The sequence below is a fragment of the Piliocolobus tephrosceles genome, chromosome 1 (genome assembly GCF_002776525.5).
Source record: "Piliocolobus tephrosceles isolate RC106 chromosome 1, ASM277652v3, whole genome shotgun sequence".
NCBI classification, from domain to species: Eukaryota; Metazoa; Chordata; class Mammalia; order Primates; family Cercopithecidae; genus Piliocolobus; species Piliocolobus tephrosceles.
Genome location: NC_045434.1, coordinates 106381858 through 106406230, shown reverse-complemented (window position 1 = coordinate 106406230; position 24373 = coordinate 106381858). Strand labels below are relative to the sequence as shown.

General features: G+C 37.5%; 1 protein-coding gene across 4 annotated transcripts in view; it reads right to left on the bottom strand.

Annotated features, from left to right (window-relative positions):
• The window catches only part of CSDE1 (cold shock domain containing E1), a 41106-nt gene that overhangs the window by 2176 nt on the left and 14557 nt on the right, over positions 1-24373 (bottom strand). Inside the window, exons 3-18 of one of the 4 annotated variants that reach the window (XM_023222776.1) lie at positions 20085-20283; positions 18666-18775; positions 18174-18266; positions 17458-17555; positions 15172-15253; positions 14725-14853; positions 14472-14597; positions 13329-13541; positions 11225-11365; positions 10974-11138; positions 7697-7804; positions 6934-7109; positions 5888-6000; positions 4543-4662; positions 1528-1706; positions 513-676 (exon numbers count right to left, since the gene is read on the bottom strand). In XM_023222776.1, the coding sequence (XP_023078544.1) occupies positions 513-676; positions 1528-1706; positions 4543-4662; positions 5888-6000; positions 6934-7109; positions 7697-7804; positions 10974-11138; positions 11225-11365; positions 13329-13541; positions 14472-14597; positions 14725-14853; positions 15172-15253; positions 17458-17555; positions 18174-18266; positions 18666-18775; positions 20085-20283 (2216 nt within the window). The remainder of the gene's footprint in view (positions 1-512; positions 677-1527; positions 1707-4542; positions 4663-5887; positions 6001-6933; positions 7110-7696; positions 7805-10973; positions 11139-11224; positions 11366-13328; positions 13542-14471; positions 14598-14724; positions 14854-15171; positions 15254-17457; positions 17556-18173; positions 18267-18665; positions 18776-20084; positions 20284-24373) is intronic. The other 3 variants (XM_023222777.1, XM_023222778.1, XM_023222779.1) reach the window with 3 other exon arrangements.

Here is a 24373-nt window from a genome sequence, read left to right as displayed (position 1 = left end):
AGCCCAGAAGTTTAAGACCAGCCTGGGCAAAATAGTGGGACCATATCTCCACAAAAAATAAAATTGGCTGGGTGTGGTGGCGCACGCTTGTAGTCCCAGCTACTCAGGAAGCTGATGTGGGAGAACTGCTTAGGCCCAGGGGGTTGAGGCTGCAATGAGTTGTGATAGTGCCACTGCACTACAGCCTGGGTAACAGAGTCAGACTGTGAGACTGTGTCTCTGGGTGGCAGGGAAGCAAAGCGGCATTATGAATCAGGATGGCTAAAGTGTTAGAATTTTAAGTAGCATATAACCTAGAAATGACTTAATGGAAGGAAAGGAATTTGGCAAAAATTTTAAAAAACATGTACTACACAATCTTTTTGTATTAGTCTAGAAGTAGGAAGTAAATAAAAAGTGGCAAAAAAGGGGAAAAAACAAGGCATAGAAAAGTAAAGAAATGTGATAAAACAGAGACTACAGAAGTTGAGACACTCCAGGGTAGTTACTAATCAAACCACAACAAAACTCACCAGACTCGCCAAACATTACAGGCGCTGCACTTGCCAGTGCGCTGATTAAGAATCACTGAGAACTCCACCTCATCTCCTGCCTGTAGCTCAATGCCATCCTGAACTTCTTTCACATGGAAAAAGAGCTTCTTGCTATCTCCTACTTCATAGTTAATGAAGCCAAACTGGGGAAAAAAAAAAGTAGGTAAAAAAGAGAGGACATGCCACACCTCACTCTGAGTGAAGCACAATGCCTGCCCCCTATCTAAAAGGATGTATAAAACATGATATTAATTTGATAGTCCAGTCCAGCTGCCTGTGGCAAAACCTGTCAGGGAAGAAATGTATCTTTGAAAGTGTCATTCACTATATCACAAACTTGAACCAAATAAAAGTTGCCTTGTTCCTTCATACATTATGAACTAAGCTTTTTGATTTAAGCAAACTGATCAGGAAGCTGTTACTTCAACATATATATTGTTTGGATCCCCTCTAGAATTAAGCTGGGTTATAGCAGTATATGAAGCAGCCATACAAAATGTTGTTATTCTCTGTACTGATGACGAAAAACATTATGAGGACTCAATTTCCCTGAGATCTCAGTAGTAAGACCATTATGAGGACTCAATTTCCCTGAGATCTCAGTAGTAAGACTAAGTTTATTTGCCCTAAGCTTATTTTTTAAGCACTTTTGAACACGGTTTCTGTGTCTGTGTGATATGCAAAAGAAGCTCTAAGCAAAAGTGTACAAAACCATATAGTCCTTCTATTCTGGAAATCTCACCCCAAACTTAATTTTCCTCATTGCGTAATATTAGTTACCAATACCAATCTTACTTTCTCATTGCTAATAGAGTCACTTTTTTCTCTGTGTAGTTTTCTGTTTTCATTAAGCTACCTCAAATGACTGAAAAAAGGTAAAGTAGAAAAAAAAGAATGAATGTTGATGATTTCCCCCTTGGCTGAAAAAATTTGAAGGTTCTGGTTACCAACTCATAGAAGGATCAAATTCAGATACAGAGATGCTGGCACTTACCTGATCTTTCACACATTCCACTGTGGCCCTACGCAGGGGTGTGATGTTGTAAGCCATAGTTTGTGCATTCTGGCCCAGGACACACAATTGGAACTTGACGCTCTCCCCTTTCTGCAGGCAATCCCCTTTGTTGGCCATCCCAACGATGCCAAATGGATAGACCTCACCTTTCATATCGCCTGTAAAACAGACACAAAGTTTAAAAGCTAGTCTTTCACAACAGTCCTCTGCTGATGATCCTAGAAAGTTTATATAGTTGCTAAAAATGTGTTATGTTACCTAAAAAAAAAATATATATATATATATATAGATTTTTAGTACTCAGAAGTTTCACCTTAAAGCTTAAATGAAATTCCAAATGTTAACTACTACCATGGAACCAAATGAGAATGTCACAGCTCATCAGTACTTTATTAGCTGAACAATTTTAAACTGCATTTATAAATTAAAAAAACAAACAAAAAACCTGTCATTTACAATCCCATTACCTAAATTTTAAGCACTATGGGTTGCTAATAATATTCACAGGACTATCTTCTTCCCAAGTTCACAATATGAGCCAACCAGCCAAAAATATTTTTGTCCCATACTCAATCGGCCAGTAAACAACTAGGCAGGCATAGGCAAAAACAATTTAGATAAACCTGACACCCCATCTCCTTTTTTTTGTTCCAATTCTGGTTCCCTCACAGGTTCCTTTTTCCAGATCAGAGATCAAAAACCATTTTCTTAAAGGGCCAGATAGTATATATTTTAGGTTTGCAAGTCATCCTGTCTAACCAATTCTGTTGTTGTAGTGAGAAAGCAACAAAAAACAATATATAAACAAATGGTTGTGGCTGTGATCACAAAAAAAGGCCACCATATATGCTGAGCCCTGCCCTACAGTATAAAGTTGCTTGGAGCCCAGTGCAGGCTACAGATAAAAACTATGCCAAAGAACTCAGCTGCCTAACAATTCAGCATCCAGGCAAATGTACTCGCTCTGCCGCCCAGACTGGAGTGCAGTGGCGATCATGGCTCACTGCAGCCGCCTTGATTTCCTGGGCTCAGGTGAGCCTCCCACCTCAGCTCCTGAGTCACTGGGACTACAGGCACACACCATGACTAATTTTTGTATTTTTTGTAGAGACAGGTGTTTGCCATGTTGCCCAGGCTGGTCTCAAATTCCTGGGCTGAAGTGATCTGCCCGCCTTGGCATCCCAAAGTGTTGGGTTTACAGGTGGGAGCCACCACACCTGGCCTTTTTTTTTTGAGACAGAGTCATGCTCTGCTGCCCAGGCTGGAGTTCAGTGGCATGAATTCAGCTCACTGCAACTTCTGCCTCCCAGGTTCAAGGGATTCTCCTGCCTCAGCCTCCGAAGTAGCTGGGATTATAGGCACCCACCACCATACCTGGCTAATTTTTGTATTTTTAGTGGAGACGGGGTTTCACCATGTTGGACAGGCTGTTCTCGAACTCCTGACCTTCGGGTGATCTGCCTGCCTTGCCTTCCCAAAGTGCTGGGATTACAGGTGTGAGCCCCTACTCTTGGCCCCAGCTGACTTTTTATTTTAAATACAGGAACCAAAAAACTTTGAGGAGATAATCCGAAGAGATCAAGTCATGAGGAAGAGTGATTAGAGGAAGCTGGTCTGACCTCACGCAATATCAATAACTACCACTTATGATGCACATACTGATTCATACTTTATAGAACCTTCTAAGGCTAAAGGCATTACCATTTTAAAGATGAAGAAACTGAGCTAGTAAAGATTTAAGTTATTTGTCCAAGATCATAATGCTAGAACAGTATCCAGATCTATGTCTGCCCAACTTTAAAAGTCTTAGTATAAGTTACAGTTGTGTTCCTGAATAAAAGAGCTAGTGCTTACCAAGTGGGAAAATGTAATCTGTCTAGTCCCAGGCTTAGAAATGCCTAAACAAAACCCTTGCTTTGGACTATATCCCACAGCCAGTGCTGAAGAATGAGTGGACTGGGAAGTGGGAATGCAAAAGGAAGTAAAAGCAGCATGTTAGGAAGAGGTGGAAAGGCAATTTGATATTGTATCATGAGTTAAAGTAGTAGTCCATGCTCCCATGGCCTTTTCAGGGATGTGATGTCATGGCATTTGTTTAAAAATTCATATTTAGAGGTGGGGGAATAGTGGTTTTACGTAAAACAGAAATTCTAATAATCCCATGTGGTAAAGGAATAGGTTATCAAGGTTCATTCCCTTCTCCCAAATCCCTGCTATTCACCACTTTATGTTCGCTGACTCTTAGATGATGCAAGGACTTTCTTTGTAAACCAAGCCATCATCTTTGGTTGGAATACTCAAGCCTTCTCATCTACTCCACCATCATGTAACTCTGCTATCCTAATCATCTACAGAGTTCTCTCCTATTGCTATCGTGTATTTATTTTATGCATACAGATCACACAAAGTTGGTCTTTCTGATGGTGACTGTTGGAGGAACAGTTGCACTGAACTCTGGGAATTCTTGAAGATACCAGGGAGAAAAAACAAGAAAGTAGAGAATGAAAGGAACCCTGACCTAGAAACGAGAAATAGGATCCTCATAGAACTCTAGCTATTAAGAAACAGATTATGCACATATGTGTAGTCTGGCGGGGGTGGTGGGGGGGGACAGTAAACTTTTTACAGGAAGCAAAAATACAGAACTGAATGGTTACCGATTTAAATACTAGTGAAGGAACTAATATTTGATTATCATACACTCAACATTAAATGTTTTGGTATCAGATTTTGTTCTTAGGTCTATCTCAATATAACTCATAGTTGCTCATGTATCAGTCATGTGCTCACAAAGCAGTCATATTTTCACTACTTAAATCCAGACTGACCTCATTTTCAGAGGGTATAAAAATAAGCAAGCACGAGAGAGGTCACTTTTCCTTAATTCAGTTTTAACCTGAAAACAACTGCAATGAGCATGGTATTTTAAAACTTTATAGGCGCTCATCTGAAGTTATGGCAAATTTCTAACAGCCTGATAGTGGTGATCCTTACCCTCCTCCACAATCTCAATCATTCCTTGGTACTCAGTCTGTGTTGGATCAACACTCCTCAGGGGGCGAATTACTTTGCCAGAGTAAATGGTGGGATCAGCTTCCTCAGTAATGCCATTCACTGCAAAACAAAGGCATGTGTATCTTTCAATTTTATTTCATCTCTACTGTACAGAAAGACAAGTAAGCTACAAATAACACAGATGTTAACAGGGTAGCTTGGCTGCCTGCTATTCAAATGGGGTAGGGAACCCGAAGCCAAGTTCTATTTTTCAAAACAGCTGCAGGACTTTAAATACTTCTAAACTACCAAAATGCCTGCTTTTCCTAAATAGAAATTGTTTAAATAAAATTGTTTAAGGAATTAAGAAGTATTCATAAATAAAACATGCCTTGATCTCTTACTTTTTCCAGGTGACCATATGTCACTTTTTAAGAAGCCTTTCCTGGTCTCCAAAATGCAAATCCCAACAATACTTATATACTGTCCTGATTCATCCTTATTACATGTATTACTGTCTTTCTAAACATCATATACAGTATTTTACTCCTCGTCTGCCCCAACTGGGACTGTTTGCCCCCAGTTCCACCAAAAAATAAGGTCAATGAATGCAGGGATGTATCTGATTTCTTCACTGCTGTCTCCCCAGTGTCTAAAACATAACACACACTTAAGAGTTTAGAGGAGAGCCAGAAATAAGCTGCAGGTCTTTTAAAGTCAGAGATCCTAAATTACAATTAATTTTCTTCACTTCCCATTATTTTTCATATTTAGATTCATTCTTCTTCAAAACAGTCTTCTAGGGAAATGCTTCTCTTCCCTACTCCATGGAGATGTATACGTACCATGACGTTATTTTTGGTTTTTTGAGACAGTCTTGCTCCATCACCCAGGTTGGAGGGCACTGGTAGGATCATGGCTCACTGCAGTCTCAACCTACTAGCACAGGCGACCCTCTCACCTCAGCTTCCCAAGTAACTGTGACTACAGGCATCCACTACCCACAGCTGGCTATCTTGGGGTTTTTTTTTTTAAAAGACAATGAATTGAAAATATAAAGCATATTACCTAAAATATCTAGGCCAGTCCTTCTCAAACTTCAGTATATACCAGAATCACCTAAAGGACTTATTAAAACTGAATGCCCACCCACAGAGTTTCAGTAGGTATAGGACAGGGTCAGAGAATGTATATTTCTAACAAGCAACCAGGTGATGCTGCTGTTCTAGGGAATCGCACATGAGAATGACTGATGTAGAATAATTAGGCCTCATCTCCTTCTACTACTCCATCCTTTATCTCCCACTTAAAAGCACAGGCTGAATAAGAAGTCACAATTTATTACCTGAGTGTGTTTTGTTCACTTTTTCTGCACTGACTTTGTTGCCTTTGCCTTTGGACAAGCTATACTCGACCATGTCCCCCAGTTCCAGGCTATCAACATCACCAGAGAACTCACTAAGGAGAAAGGAAATGACATTTAACTAAACATTACCATAAACATCAACAGTAACAGGCAGCCTTTATTTTACAGTAACAGTCATGGCATGGCATGCTTATTTATGTTAGACACCATTTTAAGTACTTTCTATGTCTTGACTCATTTAATCCTTTATCCCCATGAAGACGTAACATTATCCCTAACTTCAGGATAATGAACTAAAATACTGAGAAGTTATTTGGTAAAAATTACAAAGGTATAAAGTGGCAGGGCCTGGACTCAAAAGCTGAACTGTCTGGTTCTAAGAGCCTTTTTTTTTTTTTTTTTTTTGAGAGAGTCTCACTCTGTTGCCCAGGCTGGAGTACAGTGGTGCGATCTCAGCTTACTGCAACCTCTGCCTCCCAGGATCAAGTGGTCTTCCACATCAGCCTCCTGAGTTGGTGAGACTGAAGGCATGCACCACCATGTCAGGCATATGTTTTTTTTTTTTTTTTTTTTTTTTTTTTTTTTGAGATGGGAGTCTTGCTCAGTCGCCCAGGTAATTTTTGTACTTTTTGTAGAGATGGAATTTCACCGTGTTGCCCAGGCTGGCCTCGAACTCCTGGAATCAAGGGATCCACCTGCCTCAGCCCCCAAAGTGCTGGGATTATAGGCATGAGCCACCACACCCAGTCAGACTCCCTACTCTTAACCACTATATTATACACCAAATGGCTAACCTTATGGTACCAACACATAAAACAAGAAGGCACAGGCCTTTCTACTTCTTTTGGCCACGTGCTCTGTATATAGACATCAGTGATTAACTTCAGTTTATATCATGGCATAATTCTACAAATACGAAATCTGAGCCTCAACAAGTATAATCAATCAATACTAAATGTTTTTTATTCCAACAGCAAAGAATGGATGGTAAGCTAGCTGTTAAGTTCCTGAAAGTCACACCTTACCTGTAATGGAAAAAGATTTCCTTATCATGATTGGCTGTTTCAATAAATCCAAAATTATCCTTCAGAGTTGCCACATAACCCAAGAGCCTCTTTGAGTTAGAATTACGACCTAAAAGTCGCACACAAGTTGCAACCTGCTGTCCAGGCCTCTGTTTGTCACTAATACTAAATTCAACCTGTGAAAATTAAGGGTACTCATTAACACCATATCACTTCCACATCAATGTCCTTAACTCAGAAAACAAGACCTATAACTTCCCCAGTGCATGCTTTTCATTCCAAATATCCTTTGTAATTACTCCAGTGGAATTGATTTTCACCAAAACATTTATGTCTCATCCCATTTTTCACAAAGGATCAAAGTTTTGTCTTTCAGTCTGTATTTCTTAATAGAGTCTTAATTTCTTTAGAGGGCTATCCAAAAACCAAACATAGTAAGTATGAGAAATAAAAAATGAACAGCAATGTAAAATCTTTGGTGTGCTTTTACTTTGATAATGTTTCAGTAGTAACTGTTTCAACTTTCTTACCAATAACTTTAAGCATGTTTTATCTAATGTTTAAACAGCTAGATTAACAAGGCTTTGATTAACAAAGCCTTGTTTTAATAAGCTGCTTTCAAATAGGAAGATAATAATGTATTTCTCTTAAACACAAAATATACTTCAGCAAAACTTGATAAAATTTGAAGAACTCATCCTGCAGGATTTATGATTAAGATGACAACTCTTAACCCTCTCTCGAATGAGAAGAATTATCTTGCCTTATCTCCTATTTGAGGAGAAGTAGATCCTTCCACATCCTTGGCTTGAAAAGCAATAGTCAGTTTCACCCCACAGTCATCATAAGCAATAATGCCATCCTCAGCCTCCTAAAGAGATACAGTCAAAAATAGAATGAAAATAATCTCAAGAACAAAAACCAGTAAAAGCAACTACAGTTCTTAAAGATTCTTGAGTCAAAGGATTGGTACAGCTGTAAAAATGTCTTATTCCAGGGTTTTCTAATAACAGATTATTCATTTGAATAAAAGGTAGTCAGTCTTGCCTTAAGACTAGCTCAGTCTGCTGTAATTTTTAATTGTCTTTCAATCTTAAGAATCTAATTTTTGCTATTGAGGAGAAAAAAGCTTACTGAAAATGTTTAATATACCTATGCTCCCCATAGCCAATCAGAAATTAAACTGGGTATGTTACTTCCAACGAAGTGGAAATTCTATAGGGCAAGTAGTATTTTCTAAAGGTGCCGAAGTATCCTCTTTTAGTAGCACACAGCACCTTGCATGGTATTTAATATGTAATGTCAATCATTATACTTAATGCAGAAGAATTTGGTATATGATCTAGTACAGTTCAAGCACTTGACATAAAGTAGGTGATTAAAAATTATGACATTATCAGTATTTCAACAATTGTTTTAATACCAGACTTCAAGGAGAAACAATATTTCAATCGTCTTACATGTAAGAATGATTAACTCTTAAAAAAGTCTAAGGGCTGATCTGAAGGTAGCGAGTTATCTTGATTATTCAGTCTGTTACAGATTGAACTTCCTTGTTCTACTCTTTCCCCCATTCTCACTACTGCACTTGACTAAAAAAATAAAAAACAATAAAATTCTAAGAAAGTTCAGGTGTGTTGTATTGAATCATACACGTGAAGTAACGACAGTGTACAGCAACTACATAAATTATACTGATTTTATGGTTTCCACATTTCTATGGAGATAATGCCCACGTCCCTCCTCTAGCCCTGACTTCCTTCCTCAACTCCAGTCCTCATTACAAACTATGACATATTCAAAACCAATTCATTTTCCTCTTCTACCAATCACACTCCTTCCACAACTGTTATATAATTATTTACTGAACACTTACAACATTACCAGGTATTATGTATTATCAAATTAATCTTGTACAAAATCATCTCCATAGTTTCTCTTTTCCCTCATTTTACAAATTGGGAAAATCTGAGGAATTAAGTAAACCTTACCAAGGTTACAAAACCCAGCACAAAATGATCCAGAGGATTTGAGTTTGGTTAAGAACAATGTCAGTGAATTCAGGTCTGACTCCAAAGTCATCAACTTTTCCACAACCAAACTCAAAAGCTTACTGTTCACCTTTTGCTCTTAACTCATCAACTTCGACATCCAGTCAACAGCTGACAATATACTATACATCAAATATATTAAATAGAGATAGGAGAATCCCTGCCCTGAGGGAGTCCAGTGCAGCAGAGACAGATTCATAAACTGGTAAATGTTATATACTATAAGAAGCACGATGACAGAGGATTTACTAGCTAGGGTGCTGTTGGACTAAGGAAAACAAAAACAAAAACAAAAAAAACGGCAGGGAGAGTCTCACACAAAGGCTTTCTTCATCAAGCCAGTTTTGCCAGACACATTTGGGAAGCAGAGTTATTAAAAATAACCCCAACTGAAGTTATTTTTATTTTTGTTAACAGTATCATCTGTCACATGTGAAATTCCTATTATGAGCTAGGTATTTTGAGGGCTTTTTAAACTGCTATACAATCAGTTTTGAAATTTAAAAACTGAAGCTCAGAGGTGAAATAATTTCCCATGCTACAATAAGTGATAAGCAAGATACTAGCCTTGCTCTTTCTGGCTAATAGTAATTATTAAATTACAACATGACTGACTTTCCAGTATCTCTTATGTACCTTCACTTGTCTATAGCCACTATCTCTGTGCCTAGCTCAAGGACTACCTTAACTATCCGAGTAATTTCATAGTAATCCTTTTCATCTTTTGTCTGTCTGCATCCCATCTAGGCTTCATATTGCTGCCATTACTCTCCCAAAGCACATACCTGATGTCATTATCTAAAAGAGATCTTTTCCTTTAAGTACAGAACAAGGTCTAAATTTTTTTTTTTTTTTTTTAATTTTTGGAGACAAAGTCTTGCTCAGTCACCTAGGCAGGAGTGCAGTGGCACAATCTCAGCTCACTGCAAGCTCCGCCTCCTGGGTTCACGCCATTCTCCTGCCTCAGCCTCCCAAGGAGCTGGGATTACAGGCACGCACCACTGTGCCTGGTTAATTTTTGTATTTTTAGTAGAGACGGGGTTTCACTGTGTTAGCCAGGATGGTCTCGATCTCCTGACCTCGTGATCCACCCATCTCAGCCTCCTAAAGTGCTGGGATTATAGGCATGAGCCACCATGCCCGTCAACAAGGTCTAAATTCTTTAGAGAAGCAATCAACACCCTCTCAGTCTAGCTGGATCCTGATTTTTCATCCTTATTTCTAACCTCCCTCACCAACAAAAACCCATACACAAAACCCCCCAAAAAATTCCTGTCAGACTAGTTACTCATTGCTTCCTAAAGAAACCCTGAATTTTTCTCATCTGTACTTTTACTCCGTGAATAATGCTCTTTCCTGTCTCCATTAGTGAAACCATCCCATACCCTACCAGTTAATTTTCACCAGAGCACTATCGCTGACCTTCAATAGCAATATTTTATATTCTGTATGAATTACTTGTTTCTATAACTCTCTCTCAACTTGTTATTAACTTGAAAGGAGAATTCATCTCAGACATCTTTATATTTCCTGTTCAGTGGATTTTTCAATAAATGAAGTTTAAATGTGTGAACTGATGATACCCAACTTTGAAAGTTTTAAATTACCTGGAAGACAGTACTATCATTTTATATAACTGGTTCTCTACTTGGAGTGAGTTTGCCTCCCAGAGGACATTTGGCAATGTCTGGAGACATTTTTGGCTGTCATAGCAGGAGGTAGGGAAAAGGGATCAGAACACTAACTTCCAGTGGGTAGAGGCCAGAGATGCTGCTAAACATCCCATTCCCCACAGTAAAGAATCACTCATCCCAAAATGTCAATAATCCTGAGGTGAAGAAACCTTACTTTGTTTAGTTCACTGTTAATATGACAGAGAATTCTGAAAGAGACAAACTCTGCTCATTATATATACTCCATTACTACATACTGTTAAAGCAGAAGAGGAATAAAGAGCTACAAAAATAATTTGGATTACGCAAAACCTACCTTCTCTTTGCCTTTATTTGGGCTAGTGGTTTTAGGATTGGAAAAAGTGGCTTCTTTTTCTACCGTGCCCAGAAAACGGTGATCTGAATGGGAATGAAACGAAACCGTGCCCTTGGGAAGTTTTTTAATCCTAATAGCATGATTTCTTTGAGCAGAGAGCATATCCTAAAAAATGATAAAACAAAATTAACTTTCAATTGAAAAAGAAAGCATCAAAAAACACCTCCCAACTTTTCTCAAAAACAACTCACAGGAACCACAGTAAACTCTACTTCATCTGCAATATGGAGCTGGTTCCCATCCAGAATTTCACTGAAGTGGAAGAACATACGAACATCACGATCCACACACTTGATGAAACCAAAACCATCTCTCATGGCAGCAATCACACCCTGAAACCCAAATAATATTTTCACTGGTTGTGAAACTTGTCAAGTAAGGCAACATTCAACTTTACAACCACCATCAAGTTAAATTCATCAGGAATTTTCTCTGATGTGACACAAATATTGTATCCACATTTGAACTGTTCTAGCTTAAGTACAAACTCATTGCTTTCAACAAAGTAACCTGAGCAATCTTCTAAGACTCCCCAGTTGCTACTTTCTGGCAAATATGCACTAGAAAAAATCACCATATTTGAATGTAAACACATGAACACAATGTATTTCATAAAAGCCCACGTCTAATGACAATATAATTTCCAGAAACTTCACTAATTTAGAGACCATAATTCCAAAGTAGACAAAGGCAATTCTCTAGTTTCTACCTCAAAAATTGCATGAGTTTAGGCCCAGGAAAGAGTTAAAATTTACATCTGAAGAATAGAAGAATAAAATATACGAAATCTTTTCTTTTTTTTTTTTTCCTTCTTACTAAATTATCACCTTTGTAAGGGCTATTGTATCAAGAGTACCTGGAACATGGTAGGTACTCATATTTAATGAGACAATGAACACAAATTATCAATCTGCTATTGTATCACATACTACATATTTGCTCACTGCAGAAGTGATTCTGTAAGTTTTAAATATGACCTAAACAATATTCTGACATTTAATCCTTGCTATGTCCTGATGGTAGCCAAGTTATATTTTCCATACTGTAAAGCAAAACAGATCTTGCCTTTGAAAATGTTAAAAAAAAAAAAAAAATCACACATTCAGATTTACAAACTTTTAAAGTTAAATACACTGTGTCAAACACAATCAGTTCTTCAAAGGCAAAGGATTAAAAAAACCTCAAGAAACTTAAATTTTCATTCAATGTACCCAGTTCCACTGCCAACACTGAGTTACAGTGTAGATGATATGATCCCAAACATAACTAAATGCAAATTATGTCTGAGAAAGTGAATTCATAAAACATGTTTGGGAAATAATTCTGGTTGGTATATGCCACTCACAGACACAAACTCTTTAAAAACAATTTGCGAAGTTCTGCCAAAACGAAACCTTTTTGACTCTGGTTTAATTGCGAGCTTGTCCAAACTGTGGCCTAGGACAGCTCTGAACATGGCCCAACACAACAAATTCTTAAACCTTCTTAAAACATGAGATGTTTTTGCGATTACTTATTTTTTTGAGACAGAGTCTCCCTCTGTCACCCAGGTTGGAGTGCAACGGCATGGTCTTGGCTCACTGCAACCTCTGCCTCCCGGGTTCAAGCGATTCTCCTGTCTCAGTCTCCTGAGTAGTTAGGATTACAGGCGCCCACCACCACACCTGGCTGACTTTTTCTATTTTTGGTAGAGATGGGGTTTTACCATGTTGGCCAGGCTGGTCTTGAACTCCTGACTTCAAGTGATCACTTGCCTCGGCCTCCCAAAGTGCTGGGATTACAGGTGTGAGCCACCACGCCTAAGATTTTTTTTTTTAAAAAAGCTCATCAACTATCATTGGTGTTAAGTGTATTTTATGTGTGATCCAGTGTCTAGATCATGGGTGTCCAATCTTTTGGCTTCCCTGGACCACACTGGAGAATTGTGTTTCCTAAAAACAGAAACCATCACTGATTAAATGTCTTAGGAAATAGTTTGGGAAAATCTACTTTCCACAATGATGAACTTGAATTTTCTTACTCTTCATATTAAGGGCTAGAGAATCACTGACTCTAAAAATACCTTAGCAATCCTGTCCAGATTTCCATTCAAAAATTTTTTTCACATATATTTCCAAGATACCTGCCAGAGATAACCCAGACTGACTCAAATGTGTATGATTCTTAATCACCTTAACAAGGTAAATGCCCATTAGGGTCATTTAACTTAAAAACATTTTTAATTAGTAGTATAAACTTGAATATAACATTGGCTTTTGCATATTAGATACACATCCAGGAATATCCAACACTTACCATTTCTCGGGCTTCATTAGTGAACTGAAATGTATTTGACAGAACCTCTATATTGGTTGCTCGTTCTAATTTGTCACGTCGGTCTGTTGAAATATTAAACCTAACATGGTCACCTTCCAGCAGGGTCACCTTGGATTTCGTATCTTTGTCTCCAAAGGGAAGTTCTTTAGGGATCACGAAGTCAACTTTGATGCGTCCTGGCAATGGGTCATTCTGATGAGAAGGAAAAACGATTTTAGCTGGAGATTTCTCATCCTTCCTAGTTCTAAGTCAAACAAGAAGAACACATAGTAAACCCATGTTATTTTTAACATAGTTTCCTGAAGCGAAAAAAGGTGTTGACAACATAAGTCCAATGTGAAAGCTTCATGGTCTATGGTCACATGAGTCAACCATCAAATTATAACACTGCTATTAAGACCCTGTACTCTGGTACCAAAATATTTTATTTAAGGAATTTTCCCAGCAGTGACACCATTTGTGTTCTCAGCTTCCCCACAAATAAACTGGAGGGGTGGGGCAGAGGCAGAAGAGGGAACAAATGTACACCTGAACTGCAGTCTAATCCAATCAGGTGCTTTCCAATTTAATTATCATTTTCTTCTTTGGTCTTTTCTCATCACCCAGTAAAAAAAAAAATACATATTTGGCTGGGCGAGGTGGCTCATGCCTGCAATCCCAGCACTTTGGGAGGCCGAGGTCGGTGGACCACAAGGTCAAGAGATCGAGACCATCCTTGCCAACAGGGTGAAACCCCATCTCTACTAAAAAAAACAAACATTAGCTGGGCGTGGTGGCACGTGCCTGTAGTCCCAGCAACTCGGGAGACTGAGGCAGGAGAATCGCTTGAACCCGGGAGGCAGAGATTGCAGTGAGCTGAGGCTGTAATGAGCTGAGATCACACCACTGCACTCCAGACTGGCGACAGAGCAAGACTCTGTCTCCAAAACAAACAAAAAAACCCAAAAACCATATTATGGATATGTAAATCTGGTTTCTCTTTTAATTTAACTATACGTAACAAGAGGTACTTAGTTGTTTCACTATCATGTTAACTGAGTAAGATAAAATTTCAGTATACCATACCATATTATTCTATTACTACTGAGGCGAAATAGGACTCTCCTGAAAAAGATTATTTACCTGGTTTTTACTGGGTACTTTTGGGATAACTTTGGTTACAGTTCCTTCAAAATGTTCAATGCTGATATCTTCAAAAATGACTGTTCCTTGAGGCAATAGTCTGACATCTGTTGCAACTTCTTTACCCTAAATCAGAAGGGGTTGGAGGTGGTGGGGGCACAGGGGAAGGAAGAATCACATAATTTTAAGTGTTTCTTAAAAACATAAACCATCGCTGATCTTAAAAGGCCAAAGATCAAGTTAACTATCTTACATTTCTGTCCTTGACTGTGAATTCCACATCATCACCAGGCTGTAAGGTTTCTAAGTCACCCTTAAATTCACTATAGTGAAAGAATATCTCTTTTACAACATCACCTCTTTCAATAAAGCCAAATGCCTCCTGAAGCAAAACAAAAAACCAAGAACATTATTACCACTCTGTACAAATTTAGGATTACAACTTAAAACCAATAATTTTTGTAAAATTATACTGTAGTCACAATAGTACAATTTGGTACAATCTAATATTATCAATTAAACAGCCAATTTTAAAGAAGATAATGTATTAGCAACCAAGGAATTTTAAGAGACTACTTTTGAGGCTAACAGTGAAATAGTTTTAAAGGGTAAAGATAAAAAAGAAAAAAAGGCTGGAGTTTGAAGTACAACACTTCAAATGGCCAAAGAAAAACTCAAGATTCTCAAATTTAACACTTACCTTCATGGCACAAACTACTCCCTGACAGCGGGCTTGTTTCTTTTTCAACAGCATAATGTTGCGAGCACTTACAGCACCAGTACTAGAAAAAAATAATTGCAGGGAGGAGGAATGAAACACGGGTTAAAAATGTATTGACTTGCTTAGATATTAGTCTAAAGAAACTAGTTTCCTGGGGCTTTAATAATTCTATCATCACTAAGAATGAATACAGGGTTTATGACATTTGATTATTTTCATATGGCTTTATATGCAAAGGACTTGAACTCCTTAGCCTTCTACATTTGGCAAATATATATATATATAGGTCATCTTTCTCTAGGACTGTTGTTGGAAGATTTGTTTTTACAAACTTACACATGGGGGCAAGATGTTCTACTGTTTCTCTATTTCAACAAAAGAACTGAAATAAAGCCACAAAGTGCTACCAAAGGTGGGAATACTAAAGTTTTATAAAGGTTATTCATTGAACAAACAATTGTGTAGGCATAATCTGCGGCAAAGTAAGGTACTGGTGATACAGAGATAAATAGGAGATGGTCTCTGTTTTCAGTGAGTGCTAAACTTAGTAGCTATCTCAATTATTTGAGTAAACAGCCATAAAAGTTGAGCAAATGAAGTGATTTTAAGAGAACTTGCTATGCTTTTAAAAGTAATGATATTCACCTCCATTGGAGAATGGAAACAAGTTAGAGACACCACATGTTGCTTTTATGCCCTCATTTTCGTGCAGCAGCGATGTAAATTCAATTTTAAGATAACATAGACTATATAAGACATAATGGTACTGCTAGTCTAAATGTTTTAAGAGAAGACCTATACACCAAGCAATTACTTCCCTTAATTTTTCATGGACAAGTAACCCAAAATGTGCTTTTTATTTAAAAAAACGTTACAGACTAACAAAGACACCAGAAAAATTCTACCTGCTTTTGTAACTTACTGCAGTGAAAAGGCTTTAGAATCAGATGGGAATTTAAATGTCTGCTATTTAAAAGCAGTACGAACGTCAAAAGTTAACTTTGTGAGAACTTACACCTCATTTTACAGATGAAGAAACTTACCAGGTAAGGCTGTTCTGAGATTAACGACTATATAAATTGAGGCCTTCAGACTGTAATAATAACCATACCTACAATGCAATCTGATTCCTTCTAGACTTGTCAAGAAAGAGATAAGGTTCAAGGCAGGTAATCCCACAGACATGCTCTTAGGACTTTTCCCTCCACATGCTACTGGAAAGTACACTACTAGCACTTTCTCCAACTTCCTATTTTAATTTCCTTCTCCTCTTGCATCTCTCATCTCTCATATCCCAAGATAAAAATATTCTCCCTGAGCTTTCTTAACTACATTTTCCTTAACTGTGTATGCTGATGAATTCTACAGCTCTACGTACTATAGGCAGGAAACAGATCTTAGACTTATAGGTCTAAGTCTCAGACCTATACACGCAACTGCAGATTTGGTATCTCTACCCAGATATCACAAACACCTCACTCAAAAATTGCCAAAGTAAATATGATTCTTTTCCCACCTTGAACTTTCTCCTTATGTCTCCTTAGCCCAGTTTATGGTACCATCATCTGCCCAGTAGGCCAGGCCAGAAAAACAGTATTTGGGACTCCCTTTAATTCCAATCTCACCTTCATCTAATCAATTAAGATTGATGATGGTATCTTCTCAATATAACTTGACTCCTCCACCCCATCCTCTTAATCTATCCATATTAGGTGGTCATCTTTCACGTTAACTCTCCATCACTGCCTCTGGTCAACAGCATCCCCACTTTTCAAAAGTCTACCACTTCCACCACCTCCAAAGATCTAAACCAATCACACTTCCTTGTTTTAAATACCACAAAGATTCCTACATAGAAGAACGTTCACACTTTACCTTCCGGTCAATTCGACTAAAATTTTGGCCATTTCCCCAAAACATGTCATGATATTTCTTCTATCCACAATCCTCTTTTTTCTCATCTCTCTAGTGACTATATCCCTCCCTCAAAACTTACCTCAAAGCACTATTTTTTGTGATCTCTAGAACAAGTCCTTGAAATGCCTGACAATGCTTTAATTATCATCTTCCTAGTTCTGAGATCCTGCATCATAGCTGTAATACAATATTCACAGACCTCAAATCATTAGTTGATGAACTGAAAGTTCATGAAAATTATCCAGACTTACAAGTTAGGTTTTTAACCCACTTCAAATTTCTTAATGGAGGGAAAAAAAACACACGCAAAACACTTAGGTGAGAAAATTTTTTTAAAAAAGAACTTACTGTTTGTTGTTATCAATTACAAAGTTTATTTTATCTCCAGTTTCCAGCTGAACATTCCCTTCGACATCTTCAGGGGTGTAAGTCAGATAAAACACTTCCTGTGAATTAATAAATCATTATTACTATTTTGGCAGGATGCATATTCACTGTATACTGTGATTTACTTACTTAAAAACCTCTTATACTGGCATTTTAAGCCAAATTTCTTAAAATTAAATGCTTTATGACAAGTAAGTTACTTTATTCATGTAAACACACACTTCCCCTCCATGGTGCTGATGACTTCTGCGAGTCCACAGCTGAGCAGCAATCCAACTTCAAAAAGCTTACACACGTGGAAGCATTTGCCCAGAGACTATAGTTACATTTCAAAAAAACCAATTTTATATAAGGCATTCCAAACAAAAAAAGCTGGTGTTAGTGCTTAAAAGAAACCAGAAAAAGATCCCCCCCACAACCCCCAAAAAAGTGATTAAAAGGAACATTTTACCTTAATGTTCTAACTAAGGTCATACTTGGGCAAACTGACACTTGGAAGTCCTATGGAATTTTTCTTTTTAAATTTTTTGATTATGCTGCATTTGAAGCCTCTTAGAAACCAAATTTAAAACTGATTTTAACAATTGCAGCTTACGTTTTCTATTTCGAATTTTAAAGTACGCTTATAGATCACATGGTGGATCAGGCAAAGGTTTAAGAAAAATACACAAGTTTACCCCATTACGTTCGTAGCATACACTCCCTGTTGGACTCTGACCCGGGGCAGCTGGAGATTTACTCTCTAAGTTGTGAGGAACAGCGCACACAACCTACCAGTCAAAAAAAAAAAAATTTCCATTGCTAATCATTTCAGGAGCAGCACTGTGCAATATAAACTGAATTTTAATATCCTCTATACTATACACAGGGATGCATTTTAATATGATCCACAAGAGGATGTCATGCTGCCAAGTTTCAAACTTACAGTATGTAAATTGACTGTAAGCATTGACTCAGGGTTATATGTAAAAACCCAACTGAGTCTTGACCATATTTTTATTTCAGGTCAAGAAATGCCAGTGCTTTTGATTAATTTTAAAATAGTAATCTTTATATACTATAGCTCTCTTTCGTGCAAACTGAGGAGATGGGGAGAATCTTCCTTTTCTAATGTGAAAGATATGCAAATGCAGGGCCCTAAAAAAACAGAAAGCATCAAAGTCACTAACTTGTCCATTCATTCGTTCTTCAGGGAGGATTTCTTGTTTTATCTTCACCAGTTTAACAGCAATGGGTTTCCCAGTCCGCCGGTCCGATGATACTTCAAATTCAACATCATCTAAAATAAAGAATGTGTTATATTTGTTGAACTAATTTTTGCGAAACAATATATTGCTTCCAAACTATACTTAACACAGCATTTCAATTGCCTTAGACCAGTGGTTTTCAAAGCATGGTCCCTGGACCAGCATTAACACCACCTGGGAGCTTAAAAGAAATGCAAATTCTTGGACCTCACTCTAGTCCTAGCCAAAGACAAACTCTGGGGATCAAGTATAGCAATCTGTTTTAACAAGCCTTCCACGTAATTCTGATACACACAAAATGTTTCAGAACCACCATCTTAGGCTAAGATAGCCATGTCTTAATCTTAGTTTTTATAGATTTTACACATACTACAAATGAGATCACTTAACAATCATAACCTTTGGCAAGTTTTTTTTTTAAAACTCCTCTGTACCTCAGTTTTCTCATATGTAAAAGGAGAATAATTCCTAACAAAGAGGACTGCCATGAGGATTAACCAAAACAATGCTCCTATAGCATGCATCTTGTTAGCTATTATACTCTTTTCTCAACCATGTTTTTAAAAAATGTACAGAGGCCTCATAATTTCAGTCCTTTAGTAAGCCAAACACTTTAACATATAAAAACAATTTTTTTTTTTTTGAGACAGAGTCTCCCTGTCACCCAAGCTGGAGTGCAGTGGCACGATCTAAGCTCACTGCAACCTCTACCTCCCGGGCTCAAGCGATCCTCCCACCTCAGTCTACTTAGTAGCTTGGACTACAGGCACAAGCCACCTTCCCCAGCTAATTTTTGTATTTTTTGTAGAGATGGGGTTTTGCCATGTTGCCCAGGCTGCAAGCTGGTCTTGAATTCCTGCGCTCAAGCAATCCGCTTGCCCTGGCTTTCCAAATTGCTGGGAATACAGGCATGAGCCACCATGCCAGACCTGTGAAATAATTTGTATTGTGTCAGCCAAAATGAATTTCCATATAATCTAAGAGGTGACATTCTAAGAATTACTTTTTTCAGGTACTACCCCAAATAGTACCTGATAGAATAATCATAAGTAACATTATAATATTATAAAAGTTCAATATTCCTACTGGCTTAAAATCTTACAGGTAAACAGTCATCATTAGGGGGAACAAAGAAATCTTCCAAGCATTTATTGTAAATATAAACAAATATATCTTTTAAGGATTCTGCTGGTTTATACAGATATTCTTCAGTAAACAATACAACTGAAAGTCCAAAATGTTTTTATTTACATAAAACATTTTTTTGAAAAACACTCATGAGGTTGATATGCAAGACAAATTTTGTGATTACATTTTTACAAAGGAGAACTGACAGATTACCTCCTACTTTTAAGTCTTGCAGGTTGCCATTATACTGTGAACAGTGGAAGAAAAGTCTAGCTTGACGTTCTGAACACTGAATAAATCCGTAAGAGGTTAACAGTTTTTCAATAACCCCAGTTTCACGCAGTGCTGCTGAAGTACCATTAGGGTACCCATTATGTCCATTGTTGTGGAGAAGGTTTGGATCAAAGCTCATCTGTTTTAAAAAGAAAAAGAATATATACGTATCTGCACATTATCTCCATAGCATATTATGTCTGGTTAATAAGTCACTAAATCTTCCATATAAAAAAGCAAAAAAAAAAGTAAAATGAAAGGAAGATTACGGACTTTTATTAATGCAGCATTAATTTAGCTAATAAAACATTTCAGAGGAAACAATTTAAGTTATTATATTGGGGAACTGCCCCAAATTATGGTAGAATTTCCACTTACCAGACAAAAATAGAATTTCTGGGGCTTAATATTAACGTATGACAACTACATTAGTAAATGCTGCCTTTACATAAACTGAAAATTACTAAAACAAATTCAGAACAAGGGTAATTAACATTAAGAGACAGTGACCACAAACTACCAAAGACTCTTACGAGATTTGGTAACACTATTTTGAAACTTCAGCTGATACCTTAATACTATTTAGTAAGTCATGCATTTGGAAGGCATATTTCAAGTTAGTAAAGATTAACACAATAAAATAAACTTTCTATGCAATATTTAAACTAGAAAATCTCAGAGTAATTCATGCTTAGGTCCTTTAATGAAAGACTATCCAAAATAGTGTATTAGAAAACTTCTGAGACAACAAAACTACAAGACAGCAAAAGCATTTCCATTTTAAAAATGCTGAATCATTTCACAGGTACATTTAAAGACATCTTTACCTGAAAGAAACCCTTCACTTTTCACATACTGATGAAATCTGTAACTATCATTTCTTTCCCGTTCTTTAGTGAAACAGGAGCTATTTAAAAGCAATATAATGTAAATCTGCCTAGGTCATAAAATACTATCACATTGGATGTTCCATTTTCCTTTCTTTGAGTAAAACAAAAAAAAACTATAAGTGAAGCACAAAATAGGATGAAATCCTTAGCAAAGCCTAGGTCTATAATTTACCATAGTAATGACATTTCCAAATCATTACAATTATGTTTTAGACCCTTTCACTGAAAATCTGATTTATAATCAGTATTTCCATTTAAGTGGGATATTGGACATTATTAATAAAAAGGATACATTTTCATTAAGAAAAAAGAGTAACTAAAATTCTAGAAAGATAAAAGTAGGAGTCAACGACATGTGTGGTCAAATCAGGTAAATCAAAGCCACCACACCTGTAGGTGGTTACGTTCTAATTCTTCTACACTAGCCACTGTTTTGTGTTTAACATATATTAACTCATTTAACTTTCACAAAAGAAAGTATTGTATTAGCCTCATTTTACCAATGAGAAAACAGACAAGAGAAGTTAAATGACTTGCCAAAGTCAAACAGAAGATTCAAACCAAGAAGGTCTGGCTCTAAACCAGGGCTTCTCAAATGAGAAGTTAAAAATACAAAATCAGACTCAGTGCGTATGGGGATTTGAGATTTTCCATCTTTATTAAGATCCAAGGTGTTAATAATGCTTCTGATTCTTGGACATACTTTGAGCAAGGCCCTAATCTACTGGGTTATCTTTCAAGACTGAAGGTAAAAAAAATGATTCGGGAAGTTAGAAGGTGAGTCTGCAGGATATTTCAACCAGAATGAGTGGCAATCCTAGGTCATGCTCTTAACACAAAGCAAGGTAAGGCTGAGAATGACTGCTTTCCTGACTTACAGATCTCTGATAAGTTGGGGTCTTCTTTTGTTTTTTAGTCCCAGATGAGGTAGAAGATGAAGATAAGGGTAAAGAAAGTGAAGGAGGGGCTGCAGGAGAGGGATGAGGATCTGACGACACAGTAAAAACGTTCTCCATCTCAAACAGCTGCTATAACATAGCATAATGTTGATAACTATGATCAATAACAATTTTGTGCACATTCCACAGTCAACCTTTATATATTTTTAGCTCAGGTTTAGCAAAATATAATTAATCAGATTTCTATCGACATAGGAAATATACAGAATTAACATTACTACAAAAGGTGAAATGTATTTTTTTTTTTTAAGCCATTAAAACATACGACGACATCAACAATTCTGAAAATGCCACAAGGACTCTTGATGGCTATTGGAGTGAGACTATTCAGTCCAATTTCTTTTCAATGCCAATCAACTTTAAATAGAACTTATCATTTTTAGTCACTCGTTTCCCTAAAGTACATTACACACAGATAATCCAATGGGTTGTAGAAGAAAATAATTGGGACTATTTTTCTGCCCAGAGATAAAAATGAGCTTTTATAAATATTTACTATGTATTTATAGTCTAGGTTTCACCGAGTTGGTATGTCAGATGGTATCATGTATTACTCAGGTATTCTGAGGGAAGAGTGGAGAACTCCATAAGAGGCCGACAGTGAAGTCCTCACTCATTTGCTCTTACTATATTACAGTATGGCCGATGAGGAAATACACAAATTTAGTTATCTAGTGTAACTAAACTACCTTCATAAATAGACAGATGAGGCCGGGTACAGTGGCTCACACCTGTAATCACAGCACAGGGAGGCCGAGGTGGGCAGATCACTTGAGGTCAGGAGTTTGGGACCAGCATGGCCAACATAGTAAAAGACTGTCTCTACCAAAAATACAAAATTTGGCCAGACATGGTGGCATGGGTCTGCAGTCCCAGCTACTCAGGAGGTGGAGACACGAGAATTGCTTGAACCCAGGAGGTGGAGGTTGCAGTGAGCTGAAATTGTGCTACTGCACTCCAGTCTGGGCAACACAGCAAGACTCCCACCCAGAAAAACAAAAAAAGCCCAAATAGACAAATGGTTGAAAGATTCCCGCAGAAGAACCTCAGATGGAAGATAAGGTGAGCACATGTAAAGAGCATGGGAATTGACATTTCTACTCCTAGTACTAGTTCTTCAACTTCCACATTAAGAAACCATCTAACGAGATGTGACAAGTATGCCAAAAAGTTAAGATCAAGACTATATGATATGGATTTATATTAGTTGCAATACAACGCACTAAATGTTGATTTCCTTGATACTAATTCATGGTATTATAAAGCTTTTTAAAATTAAACACTCAAAAACCAGCAATCCAGAACATAGTATTTCTAGCAAGAACAGAACATTTCTGCACAAGTCAACTTTTTATATAATATCCCTCACTTCACATTTTTCCTATTTATTTGTACCATGTTTTACAATGCAGACACAAAATTGTAAACACACAATTTATAAATATATACACATATCGACAACATATGTTTTTAACTGACAAGCAGTATAAAATTGCCTTGAGAACCATTATTCTAGATCACTGAGGGACTTTCAAGCTGTGCTTCTTTCATGTTTGTTTATTTATTTATTTATTTTTGAAGACACAGTCTTGCTCTGTCACCCAGGCTGAATTAATTAATGTATTTATTTTTGAGATGGAGCCTCGCCCTGTCGCCCAGCCTGGAGTGCAGTGGTGGGATCTTGGCTCACTGCAACCTCTACCTCCTGGGTTCAAGTGATCCCCCTGCCTCAGCCTCCCAAGTAGCTGGGACTACAGGCGTGGCCACCAAACCCAGCCAATTTTTGTATTTTTAGTAGAGATGGGTTTTCACCATGTTGGCCAGGTTGTTCTCAGACTCCTGACCTCAAGAGATCCGCCCCCTTCGCTGGCGCCCCGGGCCTCCCAAAGTGATGCGATTACAGGCGTGAGCCACTGCACCTGGCCTCATGTTTGGACTATAGTTCTGATTACTATTAAACAAGAACACAATGATATTATCTGAAATATATATGCCTGAAAGCTGCAAAAAATCCATTCTCAAGTCTCCAGTCCTGCCACACATCTCTGCACGTAGGAGATAGAAATCCTCTTTTTCTCACCCAAAGGGAGACTGAACCAGAATCAGAAAGCATCAAAGCTAACATTTTCTTTTAAGACTCTAAATTGCTCCCCAACAAGAATGCTGGAATCTGGGCTCTACTGTTCGGGTCTCATCTCATCCTTAGACGCATAACAAAACAGTTGAAAAAGCTGTCCCCTTCTCCCAGAATCTTTGCTGACTAGAGCTCTCTTCCCCTAGCCTTTATCCATTTGGAGGATGCCTTTATTTTTCCAATGGGAAACGCACCACTCAAACAACTTTAGATAAGACATGTGACACGTTAATACTTTTCAAAGAA